This window comes from Ambystoma mexicanum, chromosome 10 (assembly GCF_040938575.1).
Source record: "Ambystoma mexicanum isolate Mex_15411 chromosome 10, UKY_AmexF1_1, whole genome shotgun sequence".
NCBI lineage: Eukaryota > Metazoa > Chordata > Amphibia > Caudata > Ambystomatidae > Ambystoma > Ambystoma mexicanum.
The window spans coordinates 739276696-739295354 of record NC_090932.1 but is presented as its reverse complement, the minus strand read 5'-3'; the positions used below and the strand labels follow the sequence as shown (position 1 = coordinate 739295354).

The following is an 18659-nucleotide window of genomic DNA, read 5'->3' as shown; positions in this document are numbered from 1 at the left end:
GGTGGGTATGCTTGGGGATGTATTTGTGGAGGGTGTTTCTACAACGCTCGACCAGTTAGGTACACAAGAAGGCCCCCATCAATATTTTGCTAATCCTTTTGCTAATCATCTTATATTACAGGCTAAAACACACTCAAGGGCTACATTCCTGCTTTTCCCTCTGAGTCAAGGTACTCAGTCATTACACACTTCCTAGTGACAACTGAAGTTAAAACTCATCTTGTAGCTCACATATACAATAAGGTGAACCCACGTCTGTAGACTCTGGCTTCGGCCTAAGCAAGATGGGAGGTGGGCAGTTCTCTTGCAAAATGATGAATAAAGATTTTTTTAAAAGGAGGGTTGATGGGAAGGATCCCGATGGGGACATTTTAATCTACAAAGACTGTTACTGGCAGAATCGATCATGTGTCACCACGTTTCTTTTAATGACAAACGTTTCCCAGAGTATCACAGATAGGTTAGTTTCAGAGTTTATTTTATTAGTTTGAAACTTGGCTGATTGAGATTAAATAAAGAAATGAAGAAAAAGGCTTGCTTCTGGGTCATTAATAGAATTAATATTTTCCTACACCAATAAGTCTGGAAAATCTCTGTTCGAGGCCACAGTGCATATATGGTCAGTTAAACCACCACCCATTCCGCCAGCATCAATAATAATGTGGCCGTGAAACTAAAGAGTATACATTCCTACTGAATGCAAGTACATTGATGTGGCATCTCATTAAACTTAACAGATTGCACAACCCAGGAGGCATGAATGCTGTCATCATGCTGCTGACATTATCTGTGCTGGTAACAATGCATTGATCGATATTCTAAGACACCCCCATTAGCAACTCAAATACAAACGCCTTTATCACGCACAATGTTAGAATAAAATGATGCTGGAGATTACTTCTCTGCCTTGAAAATGCACCAGTGTCTGACGCAAGCGTCGGCACACAATTCCAAATATCACCCACAAACATTAATATTCCACTCCTTGGCCCTGGTTCATGTTTCTACCACCCCTGCATCATCTGGTCTTATTTCCACATCATCTAATGCATTGTTGAGGACACTGGTCCTCCACTCCGTAAATCACCGTAAAATAATTGTGTACGCATTTTTGGGGCAGAAATGCACTGTTTTCCCTGTAATTTTCATTAAATAAATACAATAAATATAAAGTGTTGCACTATGAACTCAGCGGTTCAATTCGAAATACATTTGAAAAGAACAATTAGGTCTTTGTATTCTTATAGAAAATACGGATTTAACAGATTTTATAAACGACACCACCCCTTGCCTTTAACTTTATACCAAAATGCTGCACAACACATCTTCAAAAGGGCCATCTAAACAAACAGTTCTAAAGCACCTTTTGAATTGCTTTTTCTTAAACCACAGTAAGTAGGATGCAGCATCACCCTCTTACCAGTTGTGGGGACAGATCTTAACTTCGTTGTTTGCACATTGGTGTGTATTTGCAGCTTTGTAATAATTATTAGTGCAGAGGCACTGTTTTTCTTACATATTTATACAAATATATATACATGTGGGCGTGTTAAGGTCCAGTTGTACAGATATAAAAAAAAATGGAGGTCAGCTTGGGAGGTTTCCCTCCGCATTTGTACACTTAAAAAAGCAACGCGCCAGCACCAATGAGTTCACAAAGTTACTCAACAAATAACCTACCAACCATGTATGTATGCATGCATACCTAATGTTCAAATGTTTCCTATGTTGTTTGCCTATTATCTATGCACTAACTGCCTTCCTGTCAACCTTCTTATGCCTTACTACTACTGTACTATTGTCCCCTTCTGTTACCTGTAACCTGATGTTCAAAGCGCACATATACCCCTGGGTCAAGAGCGCTATACAAATAAATAAACAAACAAACAAACAACCACACAATGAAATAAAAGGAAAGATGTAAAGACATGAAATCCTCGTTGTATAAAAAGACCCATTCATATTTTCCTCAATAAGTCAACAGTGAAACTATATCATGGAACGTATTATGTTTTATGCTCTGTAAATTACCTCAATGCATCCATAAAAAGTAAAAATTAACAAACTCCCAAAGGTTTGAGAAACTCCCATAGGTTCAAAAAAGGACATCTCACTTCCAGTAGAAAGGCAAAAGAATAGATCAATCAAAAAGCATTCGCAATATTAGAGACTAAAAATAATTTTGAACGTTAAACATACAATGAGCAGAAAGAGAACAACACCGGGGTAACGTCAAATAAGGCATCCCATTAAGGATGAACGATCTTACTTTGGTAATACAACTGAAATAATGTCCTTGTGTCCATCTGTAAAAATGTACCATGGTAGGCCTTTTTCAGGAAAACACGATTGCTCAAAAATCATGACTAAACTTGTGACACTGGATTGATTTTCGCCTCTAAATTAGGAGTCCCATAACCACATGCAATAAGAATCTGGTGCCCAAGCCCCAACAAAACTTATTTTTCCAGCAAAGTGTTTTTTCTTTTTAAAGAGGCATTTCCGTTATTAGTGTTTATAGATTTGTCTTTTCACATGAGAAAAAAAGGACTACCTAGTGACAGAATACCACAGATCACAAAGAGAACTCTGCTCCAAGCAAACCGCACTCATGGTAATTCAATATATCCAGTGTGAATAATTCAATGTATCCAGTGTGAATAAATCTGGTAATAATTTGCCAATTTCGACATAATAGCATAATTTGTTTTCTGCAGCTAACAATGTGTAAAATGAAAAAAATAAATATATAACCCCAAAAACATGGACTCTACCATGTGCATATAAAATAAGAGGTGGGTCGGAAAACGATCCATAAGTACGAGATTAAAAACGGACAAAATAAGGGCTCCAATAAAAAGCATCTTGGAGAATCTTAGAAATTGGCACACATTCTCAACTCCTGATTTCTGTCAAGAATACATGAATTGAGTCAAGAGCTAAGTGAACCGAGGGATTCACGCATCAAAGGATACCTTAAGAGTACATCGGCTCACCAACGGTAGAGTACTTAAAATCATCTTGCACCATTTAGAAGCACAGCAATTTGAGTACTTAGGACCAAAAGAACTACTACAACCCAACAGAGGAGATCAAATATGAACATTAACCTAATTAAATTATATACACTTTCTATTTAAGGAGAAATGTACATTGATCATCTTTAAACAATACCAGAGTGGAGAAATGTGTAGAAAATGTTTCACTAAAATTCTTTGGCCCATTTATAAAAAATGTAAACGGAATAAAAAGTGAGACTTTAACGTTTCTTATTTTCTTCACAACTTGCTCACATTACTATGGTCGTACTGAGCATGTCACCAATTTAATCATAAAAGCAGCAATTCAGTCCAATGTGCAAAAGAGAAAAAAAACTTACTTTTCTCCATTACTCCAAGCAAATAATTTTCCATCTTTGCTAAATGCATACACTTTGCAGCTTTTTCCAGATTCCCTGAAAGATAAAATCCAAAAATGAACCACAACACATCTTAGTTCATACTTTATTTCAAGGCAATCTGTGATACAGAAGCTAGCTTTCACACATATAGGGATTCTTCATGTCAATCTTTGTGGTTATTCAAAATGATCTTTGGGCTGGGAAGATTGTTCCACACTGCAGGCTGCAGTTAATTGAAGCACAACATTTCTTATAGTAATCTCAGGGATCTAGCTTCACCTAGCAGGGTGCACGAACTTCAGGTCTTGTTCTGCCAGATCTGTTACATTTTGAGTCTTTCGACCCCAAAGTATCTTTTTACCCTCCTAAAGCATGTCCAGCACGTCGAGATCCTGGGCATATCACTGACGCTCTAAGGTATCTCAGCCTAAACACAAAGGAAATCGCCTTAATTGAACACGCCAGAATTAATCAACAATTCACAATGTATGAAAGTGTTTCCTCTTCATTTGAAATAGGTGTGTCTACATTAGAGTATCCATCTTGTACACAAATGCATGCAAATGGACACAATGCAAATATTCAAAAAGGCGGCAAACTATTAAGCAAATAAAACATTCTTGTAAATGTAACCAGCTATTATTGGAATCATATCTTAATATTAGAAATGTTTATAAGAATATAGTGCTGGACTATCTAGGCAACAAAGTACAAGTAACTCACCATACTACCTGTTGTACTCTAATAGGCCTCTATAGTTAAGAAAAACAAAAAAACACCTGGTACGTTTAATCTACTATATTGGAAAGACTGAAGCATTTGACAGGGCAAGCAGAATAAAGTAAAAGCACACGAGCAGCCATAGCTATGCCCATGCCTTGCTTCAAGTCCACTTCATTCTGCAAAAGGCAAGAGCAGCAGAGCAAAGGGTACAGTGCGCAGATCGAATCATTGACGGCGGAAGACAAAGAGGACACAAGCTAGTTTGTCTCCAGTTTGCTTCACCATGTCCCTGCAAGGGGTAAGGAGAGAGATCCAGAGTCACTGGCCCTTGTAGGGTGGGGCTTTCCTCAGAGGTGTCTCCCTCTACCAAGTACCCAAGTGAAACACGCCTTCTGCTAATTCCTGCTCAGGCCACTTAAGAAGGAACTTTGTCTACTTCTGAAACCTTCATAACGTCCTGAATGACCATTTGTCCTTGTCAGAGAATTTAGCAGTCTGAGTACCAAGCATACATTTTGTAAATCGGTCATTGGTGGTCCTTTAATCAGTTTCTTAACAGCTAAATGGGAGGTCCAATACATATATTATTTGTTAAGGTTGCCAGTTTGGCAGACAACCACTGTGAAGCTCCATGAAATGGGGGTGAATTTGAAAAGTCTAAGATTGGGGGAAAGAAATGGCAGTAGGAACTTTTTATTTAAATTAAATTGTTTTATTGGTTAGTAAACCCCAATCTTCAACACTAGCTTAAGACAAAGATCAAAAAAGATGAAGACAATACATTCTATAACATATTCCATTGCAATGACATAAAAACAAACATTCCTTATTGCATGGTTCCGCAAAACCCTTTGGCATTTCCAAGTTAAAAAAGAAAGACATTTAATTTCTTATTAAAGCATAAACTAAAATGCTATGCTACAGTCGTGTCTTATATATTCACAACAATTCTATATTACTTTTCCCTGTGCCGCCATAATTTTTATAGCTTCTTTCCATATGTGAAATGCCGCTATTGCAATGACAGTGCACCCCGCCCCTTCAATACTGATCAGAATCAAACTCTGTACTGTTATGTATAAAACGGCGATAGCTCCACCTTTAATTCTCTAAATAATGGTTACATTGGATGAAGACATGCCTAATTGTTTTCCGTAGCCTTATTGCACATTCGGCAGTGCCTTTCAGCTTCCAAAATCACAAATCTTAAGGGTAGCCTAAACAAGATGGAACGAGCACAGGTCCTGCATAAGGAACAATAACCCCAATTCAGCTGTGGCGAGACATTAGGATGACAGAAAACACAACCTGGTTCAGATCCGATTTGTGATTTTGGAAGTGGTAACCAAAAGAGATATCCACGAGAACTTTCAGAAAAGGATGGACCACAGAGAATCCTTTTGGATTGACCGCCTGAGCTCCTTGACTCCAAGGGGGCTCAACGAAGAAATTAATTTCATGTGCTTTTTGTAATGCTTGTTACATTGTAATGTTATATGGGTGTAAGTCGCAGAACAGATATTTGTTACTCATGATATTCTAACTACACAACTAGGACCGAAGGGTGCTCTACCCGGTGGCCTGTTTTGGCTTGACTTGCAATTGTGACCAACGTATAGCTTTTGTACATGCCATGCACAACTAACTACACCCACGGATACTCACGCGGTGAAACTTGCCTAGTTCCCCGAGCACAATACAATCTTACTATCTTCCTCCCATGATACCGCATTTTTTTGATACACGCATTTATACATGTTACATCACACGCACGCTCTTTAACTTATGTAGAATACGAGTACATTGATTCCTGCTAAAGGCGTTTGTTTCCATGGAGACATCCCCGCCCCATGGCTTGCACCCGGGGGTGGGGCGCAAGGCGTACGTACTCCAGCTGGACTACGACGCCTCGTACCGTCTCCATGGTTACATACAAAAGGAAAGTGAACCCGCCGCGAGGGCGCTTTCCAGCGGCTCTCTCCGTTCACAAGACTCGCGAGCAGAAGCTGATCGGTAAGAATGGCTTGCACAATAGACCCATTGTGCGGTCTTCTTTTACACTAGAAGTAGGGTGACACCTGGTTTTTCTATCTTATAGATACATCTTTGTACAGGCACGTACATAGACAAGAATTTAACATGACTCAGGTAGGACAAGTTTATTAATTGAAATCTCCGGACAGAATGCATCATTCTGCAAGCTAACTAATCAGTGTTTCCATTTTGTTTTTCTTTTCCTATGCGCATGAATGTTTTCTACACATGATATGGTATGTGTTTCCATATTGATTCAATTGAAATGTTATGGTTTGTTGTCTGAAGTTCTACAAGATATGAATATAATATGAGTTACGTAACACTGATTTTGCCGTAATACCGTCCTGAAGAAGGTTTAATCCGAAATGCATTGGCACTCGTGTATTATAGGCAATACAAGATGGAAACCCATTTGTCGATGTGCACAATCACGTTATTTTAAGGAAAACTTCAGGAATGTGAATAAAACATATCCTGCTTTAAGAGATACACTTTTTGAATCAATTACTTAATTTTGATAAATACTGTTAGGCGTACCTAATATTTTATAAATCCAACAGCAAACGCATGGGGCTAATGGAGAAGCGCCATTCCTAACAAAGTAGAGTTACTTTGTTTTTGGATACTTCAAGTTTTGCTGGTCCTTGTGCTATGGGACCATTACGGACTGGCAGTTCCAGGCAAAAACATTTTGATTATTGAATATGACTCATTCAAAGAATCCTACTACTAATAGATTGAATATAAGTGGGGCCCTCCTCTCCCTCCATACATCCACTCCAATCTGTTACCATTGCAACTTGTCGTCATATCAGCCATTTATCGGGTAACTTTTACTTTATCGTAGTATAGTCAACAAAAGCACGGCACAGTGACTCAACCCGTTATGACTCACATATTTGATGATATGTTTTTTATTAAGTGATTGGCAAAGATGTAATCTAGGTGAGTAAAGGCACATCTTTTGGACTAAGTGTAAAGCTTGACATCTTCCTTCTCGTTGGACATTTCCATGAACCTCAGATCAACTCTGCAAGATAGTCTGCCCATTCTCTGATTAGCTTCCTCTTGTCTATCTCCAAAGCAGTTCTGTGGATGCTCTTCGAGGCAGTATAAGAGCCATTTTCATTTAACTCCGATTTAATCGATTCTGGGTAAATAATGCTCTGGTCATTAAGGTCTCCCATGACGATAGAATGGGGTTCTTTCATGGTGCCATGCCAATTATCTAATATGGCCTTTATCTCATACTGAATTAATTTTTAGGCTGTGCACTTTCCCTGGGGGATCATACAGATTAATTATTAATATCTCTTTTAAGTGAGAGGGCAATAATTTTACCACTGCGCTAAATCACAAAAGGACAATATGGCCCTGCCTCGAATTTTGTGAGGCCAAAATCTGACTTGGCGCAAATGCAAAGGCCTGCCACCGGTCTCCCCTCTACCCTGGGTGCGTGCTCACTGATGTATGAGGTTATACCCATCTATCACAGGTGGAGGTAGAGAACGTTTCCTGTAAAGTAAAAATAGCATTACTCATTAATTCTTTCAAACCCAATTTAGCACACAGAAACAAACGGAAGCCCTTTGAGTTCCATGAAAGAATTTTGCACTTGCTTGTAACCACACTTGATGGGGAATTTTCCCCGGCATCCATCTTTCAAAAAGGTGGCATCCTCGTTTAATAGCAGAGGGCTTCATCATGCATGAAAGAAGGCTGGATCTTTCAGTTCCATGTCCCTTCTTATTATGAGAGTCCATACTCCATTTAGGTGCAATAATCTCTGTTGGTTCTGAAACCATCAGATGGTTACAGCTAATTATCAAATTGAATCACAATCTATGTATTATTTCAAAGTTGGCACAGAGAAGTTCCACAACCAGGGGGGAAACAGACTCCACCAGTCACCATTTTTTTTGGCAATCCAACTCTGGAAATTCTACATGGTCAATGTCTGTCGTTGCAATCGATTCTAAAGAGGGAACTTGGTTTAGTAGATTTAAAAGGATGCTTCTATTCACAAAAGGGCTTTCAATCGTGGGCTTGATGTCAAGACATTTTACCCATTTCCCGATGGGTTGCATTCCTGGGTCATGGGCCCCTTTACTGTCGCCATTTACCTTGTTTCCAAAAGATCCCTGTGTTTTTAAAAGGTCGGACCAATTGGCTTTCTATGTTCTTCCACCTGTTTTACAAAGGTCCCTGAGATTGAAAGTCCAGATCCTCCTTCTCTTTGATCATCGCGAAGATTGGCTTCCTTGAAGTGCACCCACTTGTCCAAGGTTCCTCTGGGAGACAATGCCACCTGTCTTTCAGGGGGCATTCCCTTATTGCAAGAATCATTTATTTTCCTAGGGCAAGGATTAGGGGAGATCAAGTTAACCAAATCAGATGAAGGTTTTTTTTGGGGTCCAACTATTTTGTGTGACCCACATTCCCAGTGGGCTGGACTGCAGCTCTTTCAACCTTATATTTTATTTTCCTCCTACCTCTTTGTCTTCTCCCTTTTTTTTGTTCATCCAATAGACACATCCCCATCTATGTAATCAGACTGGTCAGATAGATCTAGTGAGGTATGTGTCTCCAAAATTAGTACATCTGAGACCCTCGCAGATTTTTCTTACGTGGGGAGGTTTGCTTCCCTGTTGACATTGATCTCACTGACAGTAGTAGGACATTCATAATCAGTGGTTCCCCTTCTCAAACTCTGGTCAGAGCGTGGAGTAGATGCCGGAATAGAATAGCAGTCCCAGGACGTGTTACTTAAATTCAGTTTTTCTGCGTCGGTAATGTTTGCTAAAATGATGCCCACAACCGTCGCAAGGACAATATTAAGGTCTCTGTTCCTTGGCGATTGACGAACAGAGGGGAACACTCAGTCAATCGCTGCAGCGATCGTGCTCATGTGGGTGGTTGTAACCCCCTTCAATAATGTTGAGAGTATTGATTTTGTAAACGGTTCTATTTCACTATCCGAAGTTGCCGTAGAGGTTGTGACCTCTCTCAGACTAGAGATGTCTGGGGATGCAAGTAGATTAATACCTACGATATTTTCAAAAGCCTGTGACGGTTCTTGTGTCTCCAATAAATGATCAGTGCCTCCAGTCGTGTCGCCACATAGGTTCAGGCACATATTAGCGGCACATATTTAATAGCGAATTGTTGTTCTCAATTAGCGGCCAACTATGTACACTGACTTAAGGATCATTGTCATGGCTTGGGGATGTCATCCGCAATACTCTGAGTTAGCCCTGAGTGCGGATGCTTCCAGGTTGGTCTTTAAAAAGCCAGTGATTTTGTATGATTATACTTCCATTGGGTCACCTATTTGCTCCATTATTAGATGATATTGGATCCTCAGAAGTCGCCTTACTGAGATTTGCGGTTAGGTGTTTTATTATTCCGCTAGCGCCTTCTAAGGTCAATATTGACCTTACTCTTTGGTTTCATCTTTGGCACAAAGACAAAATCGAGTTGTCGCAGAAGGGATGATTAACACACAAGGGCGCATATTTACAATATGAGCTGAAAATTCCTACTTACCACAGAAATCAAAGTAAGTGTTCATAAGTTTGTGGATTCACCAATTTGATCCAGTAAAACATATTGTGAAAATTCAGCAATAAACACAACAGGTGCAAGTAGAGTCCACCAGTGTACAAAACAGAAAATGCTCTACAGTGTAGATGGAAAGTAAAATGCGTGTGCAAGATGATGACTCCATCAATGTTTAGGTTTGATTTTCGGCCTCCCATGTAACAGTATAACTGCACAGTATGTGAAAACTTGTCTGAATCGTGTGTTTTGATCCCATAACTAGTAATGTTCTCAAACCATGTCACACCCTCATATGGATTTGTAAATGTATTGAGCTTTGAAGATTTTCTGTTCCTCTTCGGGGAGGACTTGGTAATGCCCAAGTTGAGGGAGGAGAAATCCTTTTTCTTAGGCTTTGCTGTATTAAAGTGTCTTGAATCTATTATTTGGTCTATTAATTGAGAAGAACAAGTTACTCTCTTACCTGGTAACGTTCTTTCGATGGGATGGTCCGACGACGTATTCCATATCTATGACAGTAATCACCACAGCTGTGCTGCTTCGGAAAATCTTTCTGCGTCCTGCGTCGATACGCTGTCCTCGTGGGCCTCCGTCGAGCCGACGTCACCTGGATGTAATAAGTAGGACGCAAGACGCCCGTAGCCTCAGTTGTAGTTTTTTCCCAGAACGTGTGGCACCAATCTTCTGCCAGTATGACCATAGAAAGCCTTGCGGAAACGTAAGCTGCAATCGCATAAGAAATTCTGTAGCAGGGTAGGCAGGGAGGGAGCGATATGGAATAAGTCGTCGGACCATCCCATTGAAAGAACGTTACCAGGTAAGAGAGTAACTTGTTCTACGAGGGGATTGGGTGCTCCGACGTATTCCATATCTATGACAGACTCCCAAAGCAGTACCAACGTAAGGAGGTGGGAAAAGAATTTAGAATATACAAATTTAGAATGCCCAATCAAATTGCAGAGTAAAGGACCGCCTTGCCAAAGGCCAGATCCTGCCCATGGATAGAATCGAGGGAGTAGTGACGTACAAAAGTATGGACCGAAGCCCAGGTGGCTGCATCACAGATGTTACGAATAGGCACACCCCTCTGCAGGGCAGTAGAGGCAGCCATACCCATAGTCGAATGGGCCCGTAAGCCTACTGGAGGGTCCTTACCCGCCAAGCGGTAACATTCAGAAATTGCCAAGATAATCCATCGAGACAAAGTCTGCTTAGTAATAGCTTGTCCCAAACGCCTTCCAGAGTAACCAATAAAGAGCTGATCGTCCACTCTGACCCGGGACATGCGTGAAATGTAGAAGCTTAAAGCTCTCATAGGGATCCAGCCTATGGAGCTTCTCCTCTTCCTAACCAGGATGTGAAGGAGGATAAAATGCTGGAAGAATAACCTTCTGGCTTAAATGAAATTCCGACACCACCTTTGGAATAAAGGAAGGACGAACTCTAAGGACAAAACCCTGTCCTTATGAAACACAGTGAAGGGTGGCTTAACTGAAAGTGCCTGTAACTCACTCACTCAGCGAGCAGAAGTGACCGCAACTAAAAATACAGTTTTAAGGGTTAACAGTCTCAAAGGCCAAGAATGTAAAGGCTCAAATGGAGCACCCATTAGAAACCTGAGAACAAGGTTCAAACCGGGCACCTGGAATGGTGACGGAGGGAACATATTAGTGAGCCCTTTCAGAAACTGAGAAATTAAAGGGATTTTAAAATAAGAACACTTCTCAGACGAGCACTTAAATATAGACAGCACCGCCAGGTAACCTTTAATGGTACCCACTTGCAGGCCCCTGTGGGCCAAAGAAAGCAAAAAAGACAGAACTACAGGAATGTCACATGAAAAAGGATCCACATTCTTAACCCTGCACCAGTCGCAGAACTTTCTCCAACGGCAACGGTACAGGGACTTTGTTGCCGGCCGTCTGGCCGAAAGCAACACCTCCATCACGTCTTCAGGGAGGTCCCAATCCTTATACCTCAACCTTTCAGAAGCCAAGCGTGAAGGTTGAGGGATCCGACCTCTGAATGGAGAACCTGACCCCCGTCCCGTGAGAGCAAATCGTCTCTGTAGGGAAGACGACGTGGAGGGCAGATGGACAAGTCGAGAAGGTCCGGGGTACCACGTCCTCAGGGCCCATGCCGGAGCAATGAGGATCATCCGGGAACCGAACCTCCATAAACTCCGCAACACTTGCAGGATGACAGGGACTGGAGGAAACGCATACAGCAGTGGGAAGGACCACTCAACCACGAACGTGCCCTCTAAGGCTCCTCTTGGAGGAAATTCCCGCGAGCAGAACCTTTTGCACTTCCGGTTGACACTGGAGGTGAAGAGATCCACTTGAGGGGTCCCCCAAAGGGCGAAGATCTCCAGGAGAATCTCCTGAGCCAGCTCCCACTCGTGAGAAATCGTGCTCTGCCTGCTCATAGTGTCCGCAGTCTCGTTTTCGTCTCCGGCCAGATGAACTGCCGAGATCGAAATTTCCTGCTGGATGGCCCAGAACCAGAGCTGCATCGCCTCCCTGCACAGAGGAAGTGACCCTGCCCCCCCTTTTGGTTGAGGTAGTGCATGGCCACTGTGTTGTCCGTCAGAATCAGAACATTCTTTCCTTGCACTGTCGGCGGGCAAGCCTGACGGCCCTCAGCTCCAACAGATTGATATGGAGTCTGGACTCCGACGGAGACCAACAACCGCCGACTGTCAACTCGTTGGCATGAGCTCCCCAACCCGTGAGGGATGTGTCCGTCACGATCGTCACCTCCGGCCAGGGGAGCCAAAATGGAGCCCCCCTCATCAGATTGCCTTTGTCGGCCCACCACAGAAGGTCCTGGGCGACCGAGGGCAGCACCTGAACGGGGTCTGACATCCTGCCGGAGGAATGTGACCACTGCATCTTCAGAGTCCACTGCAAAGATCTCATCCGCAGTCGAGCCTCTGTCACCAGAAGAATGCAGGATGTTATGAGGCAGAGTAGCCTCAAGAACTCGAACGCCGGGAGACTCTGGGCATGTCGAAACATGTGTACCATCTGCTGAATGTGAAGAGCCCTCACCTGGGAGGAAAACACTGCCCCAAGGAAGTGTCGAGCACTGCTCCGATGTACTGGAGCCGCTGAGTTGGCGTCAAGTGCGACTTCTTTAAGTTGAGGGAGAAGCCCAGCTTGTGGAGGGAGTGGCAGGTGACGGACAGATGATCCAGGACTTGCTCGGGAGAGCTCGCCCTGATCAACCAATCGTCCAGGTAGGGGTAGATGTGAATCCCCCGTTTCCTGAGATGTGCTGCCACCACCACCATGAGCTTGGTGAAAGCCCTTGGGGCGGAGGTCAATCCGAACGGCAGGACCCGAAACTGAAAGTGCGAGTCGCCAACCACGAACCTCAGGTATTTCTTGTGCTTGGGATGGATCGGCACATGAAAGTAAGCGTCCTTGAGGTCGAGAGACACCAACCAGTCCTGAAGTTGAAGGGCCTGGAGGACTTGAGAGAGAGTAACCATCTTGAACTTGTCCTTCCTGAGGAGTTTGTTCAAACCGTGCAAGTCCATGATGGGTCTCAATCCCCCTTCTTTCTTCAAAATCAAAAAATAAGGGGAATACCATCCCTTGTTCCTCTCTGCAACAGGCACCAGTTCTATGGCGCCTTTCTCCAGCAGGGCTTTTATTTCCTGCGCAAGGAGCGTACCCGGACTCTTCAAAGAGAGATTCCCTGGTGGATTGTCGTGAGGCCTCTGCCGAAAAGGAAGACAGTAGCCGTGGGCTATGATCTCCAGAACCCACACATCTGAAGTAACGGCACGCCATTCTACAAGATGCTGCGCCAGCCTTCCCCCAACCGGCCAACCATGGGGCCTGGCCTCATGACTGAGCTGAAGCGGCTGCGGCATTGCCTGAGGGCAAGGAGGCAACTGCCCGAGAGGCTTTGGCACCTCGAGTACCCCGTTTTCCACCTCTGGAACTGCCACGGTGGCCCCTTTGACTTGCAGCTCCTCTCAATTTACTAAAGGAAGTGTAATAACGAAAGGAACCTCCCCTCCATTGCGGTCCCCTAGGACAAAAAGGCAGAGGTTGGCGAACTGCACCGCTCAACGACTTTGCTGCAGCTTTTGAGGTCTGCAACCTCTCAGGGCTCTCGTCAGCCTTTCTGCCAAAAAGATGTTCACCATCAAGGGGGGCGTGGCTACGAGAGCCATGTAGGAGGACGCGTCCTGGAGGAGCTCCCGAGATCCTGCAACGATCCGGGCAAATATGTGCGGTACGACGTATCGCTGACCACCGACGACACACAGGATGGTGTGTGAAGGTATTGGCCACGCATTGTGAACTTTTGGAGAGAATCGGATTAAGAGCGACGGAGATCGGTGGCTATGAGTTAAAAGACTCCGTGAACAAAGGGCGACTCAAAATGGCCGACCGGGGCCCGGGACTGGAATAGAGGCGAGTTGTGCGGTGGCCTAGCTGTGACGGTGCACTGTACACAAACTTGCTATTCTAGCAACCGATCGATTTTCTGAGCCATGTCGAACAGGCCGGTGCGGCCGAAGGGGAAACAGTCTACCTTAGATGACTTCACTAGAACTCCCCCGAGCCAGGACACTACCAAAAGTAAGGAAGCGCTGGCTGGGAGTGGCACGACATCTTCGTGCACCAACCAAGAAATCCTGGCGGCGATTGTGGAACTGAGGGCGGCCTGGGAATCCAAGTTGGAACTGGCCGTTACGGAACTGAAGATTGCACTGGATCGCAAGGTTGGAGAGGTCCAAGAGGACGTTAATCTGCTACGACAAGATGTCAGGACCCTGGCGGAGCGCACGGAGGCCCTCGAAAAAGAAGTTGGCCCGAATACAGCAGATTGCGCCACTCATAAGGCCGACTTGCATGCCCTGACACAAAGGATGGGCAACCTGGAGAGCAGAGCGGAGGAGGCTGAGGGACGAGCCCGCCGCAATAACATCCGCATCGTGGGCCTACCGGAGGGGATGGAGGGCCGTGACCCTACGGATTTCATCGAATCCATGCTCTTACAGGAGATATCTGGAGGGGCCCTATCTCAAGGATTTGCGGTAGAAAGAGCACATAGAGCCCTAACTAGGAGGCCACCTCCCGGGAACCCGCCTAGGCCTGTGATCGCCAAAATCCTTAATTACCGCGACCGGGAGGGAATACTGGAATACTTCCGCAAAGGAGGGACGATCACGAGAGGAGCGGCAAACATCACGGCTTATCCAGATTATACTTTGACTGTACAGCGTAGTCGCATGAACTTTGGGTCTGTAAAGCGGAGGCTGAGAGAAGCGGGCCACAAATATATGTTACTCTATCCTGCAAAATTGAAGGTCTTCCATGCACATAAAACCTTGTTTTTTGAAACTCCGGAGGATGCCATGGGATGGCTCGATGCGCATGGATGCCCCCAGGAACCAGAAGTTCGGCCCAGAAAGGGCTCGGAAGAGACACGGGAATCATAACATGGCGTTGCAAGATGGCGTGGCTCGTGGGACTTGAATATAGTCGGTGTGACACTTTCGGTAAAGAAGGTCAGATGACCGCACTATTTGTCAGGACACTGTGAATTTTTATTTGATTGGGAGCCTTACGGGGCGATACGCTCTACCCCACAATAGTTTTAGTTGGGTGACCACTAGGGTGACCTCACCCTACTGGGCTCCGTTCGCCGATCGGTGTTTGCGGAGCTAGATGTGCCTGAGCTCTGAAGCTGGAGCTGGGCAGCAGTTGGGGTGTGTGATGTTGGGGAAGGCACGGGTGGGGGGAGGGGAGTTGGGATTTAGTTGTGTATATAGTTGAAGGGAGTTTGAGTTTATATGAGGGGGTTACTGGACCAAAACGTTATCTGTGTCATGGGGGCGGTTGGGGGTCGCTACATGGGAGACAGGGGGGAACGAGCTTGCCATGGGAGACCTTAAGATTGTCACCTGGAATGTTAGGGGACTTAACAGTTATTTAAAAAGGAATAAAGTTATGTTGTACCTCAAAAGGCAGAGGATTGACATCGCACTATTGCAAGAAACACACCTGAACCGACACAAGTTAGAACTGGTTGAGAAAAAGTGGAGTGGCATGGTGGTGGGCTCCCCGTACTCTGCCTATGCCAGGGGAGTGCTAATCTGGGTAGCACCGCACGTTCCGTTCAGAGTCACGTGGCAGGAGGTGGACACGGAGGGCAGGTTGGTTATGCTCAGAGCCCTGGTGGAGGATAGAGAGGTTTGCATTATTAACACATATGCCCCCAATCAGAATGCTGCCGCATACTTCAGGACCCTATGCACCCGTCTGGGCACATGTGTGGGGGGAGCGATTATTTGGGGAGGGGATTTTAACTGTGTTCTCGACCCAAGGGCTGAAAGGTCCGATGATAGGATTGATCGGCCCACCCCGGCGGCCAGAGTACTACAGACATTACTGGGCGACTTTGGGCTGGCGGATGTTTGGCGACTGAAATACCCTGGTACCTCGCAGTATTCTCACTACTCTGCCCCACAGCGCTTACACACGAGATTGGATTATTTTTTTGCCACGTCAGAAGTGGTGTTGGCGACCACTCAAATTGAATATAAAGCGAGGGTCCTATCGGACCACTCGCCCTTAGTGCTGACCTGGCAGTATGGCCGCCCTCGTGCACGAATACCTACATGGCGCCTCCGTGCGGAGGCGCTTAAGGACACGGTTTTTAGGGAGGACATCAGGGAGGCGATCCAGCGGTACTTTGAGGTTAACACGGGCAGTGTAGATTCGGCGGGCACACTTTGGGAGGCATTCAAGGTTGTGTTACGGGGGGATGCTATTTCCAAGTCGAAGGGCCTGCAGGGTGGGGTTCTGATGGAGTTAGAGAAGGCGGAGAGACAACTGGAGCGCGAATGTAGCAAGGCAGGAGGGGATGCAGACCTAGTACTTGAGTTGCAGCAGCGGTGTTCGGAGCTTTGGGAGAGGCTTTGTAACCTTAACTATAGAAAATATGTTGAGAGGCAGCATGCGGGTGGAGACAAAACTGGCCGCCTACTGGCTTGGCTATATAAGAGAGAAACCCCTAGGCCCCCGATCAGGATGATGGTTAGAGAGGACGGAGAGGAGGTAGACACCCAAGAAGGAGTTAATGCAGCCTTCCTTGATTACTATAAAGCACTGTATGAGGACATAGGGGGAGAAAATCAGGCAGAGATCAGAACTACACTGGAAGACATAGAGCTGCCCAGGATTAGTGAGGAAGAAAGAGGAGCTGGACGCGCCTATTACACTAGAGGAACTGGAGGAGGTAGTGAAGGGATTGCCCACTTGTAAGACCCCGGGCACGGACGGACTCCCTAGTGAGTTTTATAAAGTGTATGGAGCAGAGGTACTCCCCCCAATGCTAGAAATGTTCAATGAATCTTTCGAGAAGGGTCGGTTACCGGAAACGCTCAGAGGCGCTGATAGGGCCGCTCCCCAAGCCTAATAAACCCCGACAAAGCTGTGGATCTTATAGGCCGCTGTCGATGTTGAACCAGGACAGCAAGATCCTTACGGCGGTCCTGGCCAACAGGCTACGTAGGGTCATCAGTAAACTGATACACCCGGATCAGACGGGCTATGTCCCCAACAGGAACATAACTCACAATCACAGGCGACTTCACCGGGTGATTGAAGAGGGGAATAGAAGCGATGAAGAGATGGTGGTGGTGTCCCTAGATGCAGTTAAGGCATTTGATTCAGTGAGGTGGCCGTGGTTGCTGGCGGCCTTGGAGAGGTACGGGTTTGGGCCTGGCTATGTGAGGTGGGCGAAACTGCTGTACAGCGAGCCACTGGCCAGGGTGCGCACGGGATCTGTGATATCCAAAAGGTGGCGACTTAGCAGAGGCACCAGACAGGGATGCCCGTGGTCCCCGATGCTGTACATATTGGCCCTGGAGCCCCTGGCGGTGTACCTCAGACAACAGTATGACCTGGTTGGCATCGAGGTGGGGGGAGAGAACCATTTGATATCCTTATATGCTGACGACCTGTTGTTGTACCTGAGGTGTCCGGAGGAAAACCTCCAGTACATTTTAGAGGTCATGGAAAAGTATGCGGAGTTGTCCGGCATAGCGGTTAATCCCAGCAAATCAAGCATGTTTCCGTTGGGGAGCTTTATTGGAGTCCCTCTGGAACGGTTGCCGGTGTTGCCCGTGCCCTGGGCGACTGAGTCTTTCCGCTACCTCGGAATCGATGTATATCATGCTGTGAAGGAAGAACACTTGCACAATGCCGAGGCGGCGGTAAAGAAAATCCGCGAGAGTATGCGGTTTTGGGAGAAGCTGCCGCTGGCAATGGTGGGCCGGGGGGCGATGCTTAAAATGGTGGTCCTGCCCAGGCTTTTGCACTTTTTCAGTAATACACCATATTTCATACCCAGGAAGTTCTTTGTCAAACTTGATAGTGTATGCAGGGACTTCCTGTGGCACGGCATCCGCAACAGGGTAGCCTTGTGGAAACTGCAAAATTTCCACGATAGGGGAGGCACCAAGCTGCCAAACTTTGAGGCCTATTATGTGGCCAGCCAACTGCAATACGTGACCAGATGGCTCTCTGATGAGGAAACTCCTGAGTCTAGGCTGGTTGGGAGGGACTGCGCCCCGTTTTATCTAAAAGAGGTTGTCTGGGTCCCTAGGTCGGACTTGCAAGGATGCCCAGGTATGTTGCTGCTGGGGTGGAGAATTTGGCGTAGAATGTGCCAGCTGATTGAGAGCCCGCACCCGTGTTCCCCGCATGTGCCATTGGTCGCCCTAACTATGGGGGACAGCCAGCTCAGGAAAATTATCAGGACATATTGGGAAACGGTTGGACTGGCCACACTGGGAGACATATGGCAGGATGGGGCCATTAGAGAATTCGTAGACCTGGGTTAAGAAACAGGGTTGCACGGGGGCCAATATGTTACATATCTAAGGCTGGTACAGATCATTCGCAAA

At 45.5% G+C, this 18659-nt stretch overlaps 1 protein-coding gene across 1 annotated transcript in view; it reads right to left on the bottom strand.

The window, feature by feature from the left end:
- Positions 1-18659, bottom strand: part of EIF2A (eukaryotic translation initiation factor 2A) — a 627352-nt gene that overhangs the window by 505268 nt on the left and 103425 nt on the right. The window contains exon 3 of the mRNA XM_069618378.1: positions 3380-3454. Within this exon, the coding sequence (XP_069474479.1) occupies positions 3380-3454 (75 nt within the window). The remainder of the gene's footprint in view (positions 1-3379; positions 3455-18659) is intronic.